This window comes from Malania oleifera, chromosome 9 (assembly GCF_029873635.1).
Source record: "Malania oleifera isolate guangnan ecotype guangnan chromosome 9, ASM2987363v1, whole genome shotgun sequence".
In the NCBI taxonomy this organism is placed as follows: Eukaryota; Viridiplantae; Streptophyta; class Magnoliopsida; order Santalales; family Ximeniaceae; genus Malania; species Malania oleifera.
The window spans coordinates 67,787,851-67,796,096 of record NC_080425.1 but is presented as its reverse complement, the minus strand read 5'-3'; the positions used below and the strand labels follow the sequence as shown (position 1 = coordinate 67,796,096).

The following is an 8,246-nucleotide window of genomic DNA, read 5'->3' as shown; positions in this document are numbered from 1 at the left end:
CTTTCCTGGCCTACTCATGAATATGCTCACAACTCCGACGGCATTTGCAATGTCTAGCCGTGTACACACCATAACATACATCAAGTTGCCAATAGCTAAGGCATAGGGCACCTTGCTCATATGGTCCCTTTCTTCTTCTGTCTTCAGTGACTGTTCTTTGCTTAGTTTGAAATGACTATCCAAGGGTGTGCTCACTAGTTTAGCTTCATTCATATTGAACCTACTAAGAATTTTTTTCACATGCTCTGACTGTGAAAGGTTCAATGTACCATTAGCCTTATCTTTAATGATTCTCATTCTAAAGATTTGCTTTGTAGCTCCCAAATTCTTCATTGCAAACTATTTTGACAATTGCTTCTTCAGATTATTAATCTCCTCAACATTAGATCCTACAATGATCATATCATCTACATATAACAGTAAAATGATGTAAGAATTGTCAAAGAACTTAACATAACAATAGTGATCAATTTCACATCTCATGAACCCAATTTTATGCTTCAAACTGTCAAATTTATTATACCACTGTCTTGGAGCTTGTTTCAGACCATACAAGCTCTTTCTCATTTTGCAAACTAAATTCTCGTTCCTAAACAATGAACCCTTCTAGCTAAACCATGTAAATGTCTTCCTCCAAGTCATCATGAAGGAATATCATTTTCACATCTAACTGCTCAAGATATAGATTTTTTGTAGTCACCATTCTCAGTACCAGTCTAATTGTCAACATCTTCACAACTATAGAAAATATTTTTATGAAGTCAATGCCCTCCTTATGCTGGAACCCTTTGAAAACTAATTTGGCTTTGTAACACTTGCTACCATCATGTTCATTCTTTATTCTGTATACCCACTTGTTGTGCAAAGCCTTCTTCCCTACTGGTAATTCAATCAGTTCCCATTTCTGATTCTCCAATAAGGAATCCATCTCATCCTTCATGGCTAACTCCAATTTGCTTGAATTTTTATCCTACAAAGCTTCAACATAATACTCAGGCTTAACACCAGATAATTTAAAGTAGGTTAATAACGTTATGGAGGTCTAATGGTCCTGGAAGATCTACGGACTGTAGTTACAGGTGTACTCTGATTTACCTGTGATTCTACATTCTCCTTATCCTCTTCACCCCTTTCCTAAACAGTACTTTCAGTCAACTCATCTAAGTTAACAAACTCAGATTTCTTTTGATCTATCTCTATAACATCTGACACTACAGTTGACCTGTCCGTGTACATAACCTATTCATTAAATATCATATTTCTACTTCTGATGATTTGCCTATTTTGTTCATCCCAAAACCGACAGCCAAATTTCTCATCACCATAGCTAATGAAATAACATATTTTAGACTTTGTATCAAGTTTACTATGAGCATTAGAATCAATATGAACATAAGAAACACAATCGAAAATTTTTAAGTGAGAAAACTTTACCTCTTTATTGCTCCAAACCTCATCAGGAAGTTTGAACTCCATGGGAACTGAAGGTCCTTGGTTTATCAGGTAAGCTGCAGTGCTAATAGCATCAACCCAGAAAGTTTTTGGTAGTCTAGTATGCAACCTCATACTCCTAGCACGCTTATTGAGAGTTCTGTTTATGCGCTCATTCACACCATTTTGCTGTGGTGTCCTAGGAATGGTCTTTTCTATTCCATGTGAAGCACAATACTCTCTGAACCCTCCATCTATGTACTCTCCTCCATTGTTCGACCTCAAACACTTTACTTTCAAACATGTCTCTATCTCAACCATAGTCTACCACTTCTTAAAAGTTTCAAATACATTAGATTTATTTTTGAGAAAATAATCCATACCTTTCTGCTAGAGTCATCAATGAAAGTAACATAGTACCTTGAACCTCCAAGGGATGCAACGGGAGAAGGTCCCCACAAATCTGTGTACACTAACTCTAATTTTTCAACCTTCGGTGTCCTACCAATTTATAAGAAACTCACCATTTTCTACTTTCCTAAGATGCAGCTTTCACAAGTCAATATTAACGGATTTCAATTCTGGTAGTTTCCATTTTGACAGTAGCATCTTCATCCCTTTCTCACTCATGTGACCAAATCTGCGGTGTCATAATCTTGTATCAGTACTTGCTTCAGCAACTGCAATTGTGTCTCTTGGACTTGAAGTCATGTATAGAGTACCAGATTTCTTTCCACAAGCCAATACTCTGGCTTCCTTTGTAACCTTTCATGTGCCACCAACAAACAACATTGCATGCCCTTCATCATCAAGTTGTCCGAAAGAAATCAAATTCCTTCTCAGGTCAGGAATATGTCGTACCTTCTCCAGTAACCAAATAGACCCATTGGGCAACGACGTCTAGACGTTTCCCATATCCACAATATCCAAGGCTATACCATCAGTCAAATACACCTTACCAAAATCTCCTTCTATATAGTTCTGTATGATTTCATGGTGTGAAGTGGTATGAAACAAAACTCTTGAGTCCAAAACCTAATCATCAAGTGGATTGTATGCTGCAAGAAGTAATGCATCTAGTACCTCTTCTATTACAGCATTAGAAAAATCATCCTAATTCTTCTTCTTAAGACTTTTGCATTATCTCTTAAAGTGATCCATTTTCCCACAGTTTCAGCATTATCCTTTTTGGCTAGATCTAGATTTATTTCTGCTCCGATTATAATTTTTGGATTTTGATCAGCCCCGATCTGAATTTCGGTCATTACCTCTACTTCTTGTCTCAAGGTTTAGGGTAGAACCGGATCCTGAGGTTTCACCCGCATCTCTTTTGCAAATCTCCTCAACAAAAATTAAATCTTATATATCATTGTACTTCAGTTTTTCTTTTCTCGTAGAGTTGGTTATTGTCATCCTAATTGCCTCCCAACTGTTTGGCAACGAAGTCAAAATGATCAGTGCACGAATCTCATCATCAAAATTAATTTCTACAGACAACAAGTGATTTTTTATAGTGTTAAACTCATTCAGATGTTGTGTTACTGATGCATTCTCTGCCATCTTCAAATTAAACAGTTTTTTCATTAAATGTATGTTGTTATTTGCTAAAGGTTTTTCATACAGACCAGACAAAGCCTTTATCAGATCTTCAATAGTCTTCTCATTGACAACGTTGTTTGCAACACACCTAAACAAAGTTAATCTGATAACTCCTAGTACCTGTCTGTCAAGGAGAATCCATTCCTCGTCCTTCATAGTAGTAGGTTTTTCTCCTAAAAGTGGTGGATGTAACTTCTTTCCATTAAGATAATCCTCCAGAATCCAAACCCTGTGCCATCAAACTTTTATATTCCAAATGCCTTTCTTGCTTCCTCAGCCATTGCTCCCACTTGAACCTAACCTAGCTCCTATGCCAGTTGTTGGGAATTAACAATAAATTTTTGAAAACCTGTGAGAAACAAAATAGAGAAAGAATATATGCCAAAGAAAATCAATCACACGCACAATACAGTATTTACGTGATTCGACAATTTTGTCTACATTCACGGAGTTACAGGGATTTTACTATTATTAGGAAGAAAATATAGAGAGTGTGGTGATACAATTCTCTCTCTCTCTCTCTCTCTCTCTCTCTCTCCTCTCTCTCTCTCCCTCTCTCTCTCTCTCTCTCTCGCGAAGTGTGATGACTTAACCTAATCACCCAAAAAATAATCGTTTTATATATTGCGCACAGGGTTCCAAATGGGCTACAAAATGGGCCCAAAAAATTTTCCCAGAGGCAACCCCTACAAGTACGGCTTATGGCCCAAGTCGCAGCGCTCATAGATTAAACCTTAGGATAGAAATCTCTCATTAAAGAAAAGTCGGGTCATCATCCAAATCGAACACAACTAGGTTCCACAAAACCCAACAACATTAATTGTTGCTCTCTCTCTCTCTCTCTCTCTCTCTCTCTCTCTCTCTCTCTCTCTCTCTCTCCTCTCTCTCTCTCTCTCTCTCTTCTATACTCCTACCATGTTTCATATATACATCCCTTAAATGTGTCATTCAGAGCAAACAATGTGAAATGGATATAAAATTGCAATATTTGAAGGCTATAGCTCATCCTCTACTTTGTGTGAGTAGGGACAGAGGTGATTTGCATGCTTAAATATAGACAACATAATAATAGCAAGATAATAATATGGACCGAGTGTTATAGAACTCTTTTGAATGAGATCTTTTTACCTATTATGCAACGAAATCAATCTTAACTTGCAAAGTATCATGCCGCCATGCAGGAATCTAATGACATCTTAAAAATAGAAAAAATTATTGTTTTGTTGCCATGCTAAATAGCTCATAGACAATTATTGATGTTAGTGAATTTTTGAATATATTTATGTATAAATTCTTTGCTTGTCAATGTCTTGAATAGTGTGACTATAACCATAAAATGTAGTGTAATGTTACAAATTTTGCTACCCAAAAATCTATAGAATTATAGAAAGAACTAAAGTAATTAATTAACGGTTATTTTACCTGGCAAATATCATTAGGCAAACAGAAATTTCCCACCTTCTATGAAGCATTATGAAGATGACCCAAATACCATGGATCGAGTGGCCGAGCACCCTTTTGCAGAACAACCTAGCTAGCTAGCTCCACAGTAGTACTCTAAACCACCATGCATGGTGAGTACTTAATCAACACAAATGAATATATTTAATTATCATATTACGTATATGACCAGTCCATATATATCACACACAAACACACGCACATAAATATAGAAGAAGAAGAAGAAGAAGAAGAAGAAGAAGACCCAAAAGAAAAGGAAAAAAAAAAGAAAAAAAATAGGAAGAACAGAAAACAAAGTGTACAAATTATTCAGCAGAGATAAAAAAAAAAAAAGGCAAAGTCAATACGTGTATGCATACAAAATAAATGAAGGACTTAGCTAGCTTTAAGAAGCTACCTGATCAGATTGGGCGCAGCTGGTATAACTGATGGATGGCCAACAATAGGAGAAGAGCAGAGAAGGTATAAAAGATAAAAAAGCAAAAGGTAAAAAACACCTAGAAATATCCAGATTGGGAGAAGGAAGAATTCGGATAAGCATAATGGGCTGTACATGAGAGAGAGAGAGAGAGAGAGAGAGAGAGAGAGAGAGAGAGAGAAATACTGGGGTTGGGGGGGAAAGGACAAGCAATGGGGGAGTGTAAAAAGGAGTTTCAGTGCAGAGAATCTGAGCTGGGTTTGCGGCCTTTTAGCTTGAATTTTGCACGGTTGGCCAGCCCCTCTTACCCCCAAAGTCCTGCAGACTGCAGAGAGAGAGAGAGAGAGAGAGAGAGAGAGAGAGAGTTATAAGGCAAGAGCCCACCTTTATCATGGTTTTTGCCTTTTTATGGAAGTGTTTGGGGGGGTTTGCCTCGAAAAGGAGCTTGTTCAGAGCAGTGCACGTGTAAACCAGCACTCTCTCCCCGCCCCCACTCCAAAATTGTATTCATTCAATTCATTCGTATTCACGCACTCAAGCCACTTCATGTATCCAAACCCTAGCTACCCTCACTTATACTAAAACACTACTCTGATCAGTCTTCAAATACGATCTCTGGTCTAAAGATAGAAAACATGTTGAAGCCCATACCCCCAGCCCCCGGGCGCATTACTTTTCTTTCTCGTAAATGAATCAATGTGGGGGGTTTGCCAGCTCCTTTCCAATCCAAACCCCCCCATCCATCCAAACCGTATTCTGGCGCTTTAATGGACCCCCTTTTCCTCATTTTGGGGGGGGGGAATATTCGTCCCCTTGTCAACGACCCCCACATACATGCTATTTAATTTAATCCCCTCTTACCCAAAATAAGTGTCACCATACAATATCATTAGTATACCTTGACTTCTGCCAAACATATTTCGTGTGAAATGAGCTGTGAATGGCCAAATATGAGGAGAGAAAAAAGAGAGAGAGAGAGAGAGGGAGGAGAGAGAGACTGAGAGAGAGAGAGAGAGAGGAGACAGAGAGAGAGGAGACGAGGGCGACGAGAGAGAGAGAGAGTTTTTCCCGCCGATTCTAACGCTTGCTGATCAGTGGGGGGTTGGGGGTTTTTAATTTCCTCTACTAATCGAAGAGGGTGCTTCCTATTTTAACGCTAATTACTGATAGCGGGCACAGAAGTGAGCGATCAAAGTCGACATTTGGAGTGATTAAGAATAACATTAATGTGAATAAGCTTCAATCTGCTTGACCAAAACAAAATAAAGACAAAAAAAGCTTCAACCTGCATCAGAAACCGTAAAAGCTAGCTAGCCAGGCACAGAGAATACTATAAGTTCTTCAAATGTTTTGGATCTTGCTTGACCTTCTGCCTCCTTTCCAAATGCTACAAATTACTTATTAAAATAAAACTCACCCGGGAATTCACGAATTTACACAGCTAGCTCTTCAATCAACAGCCACTGCAAGCATACCACCACCACCATCATCATCTGATCATAATCAAACGTGAATTAAAACAAAAAAAAAACAAAGCAAAAGAGAATCAAAAACCCCAATGTCCCATCACCCCAAATTCCTCTACCTACAAATTAAGTTCCTAACACTTCTCATCCATCGACCCATCGGTCTACCAAATCAAATGAAGTTGGTCAATTAGTAAGGTGGGCGACCAGTTGCCCAATAGGCCTCGTGAGCAGCCGCTGGTAATTGAATTGAGTTTAGAAGGTTCGGCGGTATCCCATGAAATAAGGAAGCGTTTGGATCTCCACCCAAAAGTTGCTGCTGCTGCTGCTGCTGCTGTTGTCCAACTCCTCCCGGCGACCCCATCGACGACCCGCCTTGTATTGGAAGGGACGGATCTTCTTCCTCCAACGGCAGCCTCTCGTACGCCGCATTGCTGAACGAAGCCGCCATTATCACCACTGGTCCCGCCGCCAGAAGCGTCCCCACCACGCTCCCCCCTACCACCTGCCCTTGCCCCCCCGCCAAGTATATGGTCAGCCCCGTCGCGGCCGGTGGTGCGGGAGGTGGCAGAAACGACCCGGACAGCGACAAGATCTCGAACCGCCCGTGCAGGGTCACAATTGCACCGGGCGACGCAGGCTGACGCAGCGTCACGTTGGTGACGGTGCCGGTGCCGCTGAGAATGCAGACCCCTCTCTGGCGGCGCCGCGCGAAGGTGGAAACGCTCTCGACGACGTCGCAGCCGTCCGCGACCTCCATGACGTGGGTGCGGAGGGCGTTGGCGCTGTCGCGGGTAATGATGATGGGGGGCTTAGGCTTGTTTTTGGATCCGGCGGGTCGGCCGCGGGGTCTGCGGGAGATCTCGCCTTCTGCGGAGGAGATGGCAAGGATGTCGCGGCCTTCGGAGCCGTTGTTGGGGTTGTCATTGATGTTGGGTTCATCGCGGTCGCGCTTCTGGCCCTTGTTGAGGCCGCTGCCGCTGCTTTGTTCGTCTTCTGAATTTTGGTGGAATTGGTGTTGGGTGTGGTGGTGAAGGTGGAGATCTCTGGTATGGAAGGGAGGCGGGAGGGAGTGGCCGTGGGCTGTTACTGATGGATCCATTAATTAATGTTCTGCTCCCCTTATCTCGATCACTTCACTTCTTCAAATGCACAGAATATGATACGACCAAAGTGTAATGAATCCGAGAAATAATAGAAAGAGAAAGGAGTAAAGGAGCAGCAATTACTCAAAAACAAAGAAGGTAGCACTTCTGGGTCGTGTCCCTCTATTATTGTATTTTCCCAGCTTGCTTAATTTAGCAGTCTCCACCATCAAGGGTCAAAGGGGGGGGGGGAGAAGGAGGAGATTTAGGGTGTGAAGCTAGGGGCACAAGATTGTGAGGTGAAGGAGCAGTAGTACTCTTTCTTCCATATCCCTTAATTGGGGAAAGCTAGGTAGCTATGAGAAGTTTGTGCGTGTCGAGGTTTGTGAAGGAAGATTAGCTTCATGGGGTTGCAGGTGATACTGTTGAGGGTTTGGGGGAGGAGGAGGAAGAGAGGGGGGGGGGGGATACTGGTGGATGTGGGGGATGTTAAGTTCATCTAGGGGTGAGTGTTGGGTTAGGGTTAGATCGAGAAATAGATTGATGATGGGTTTGGTTTCGGTAACACTGCGTGCGTATGGGCGGTGGATGGGTCCCCCGCCCCCCGTCTCTCTCTCTCTCTCTCTCTCTCTCTCTCTCTCTCTCTCTCTCTCTCTCTCTCTTTCATGCACTGTTTAACATAAAAATTTATATTTAACATTATTATAAAGTGCGGAGTTCGATGTCATTTTCCCCGAATTCAACTTCACTCTCCTCTCTTCTCTCTTCATTCACCCTCTTCTTCTT

General features: G+C 41.5%; 1 protein-coding gene across 1 annotated transcript; it reads right to left on the bottom strand.

Annotated features, from left to right (window-relative positions):
• Positions 1–6,386: 6,386 nt before the first annotated feature.
• Positions 6,387–7,979, bottom strand: LOC131164064 (AT-hook motif nuclear-localized protein 24). Its single transcript, XM_058121006.1, has one exon. The coding sequence runs from the start codon at positions 7,475–7,477 to the stop codon at positions 6,566–6,568; it is 912 nt and encodes a 303-aa protein (XP_057976989.1). The 5' UTR covers positions 7,478–7,979; the 3' UTR covers positions 6,387–6,565.
• Between the last annotated feature and the right edge of the window lie 267 nt (positions 7,980–8,246).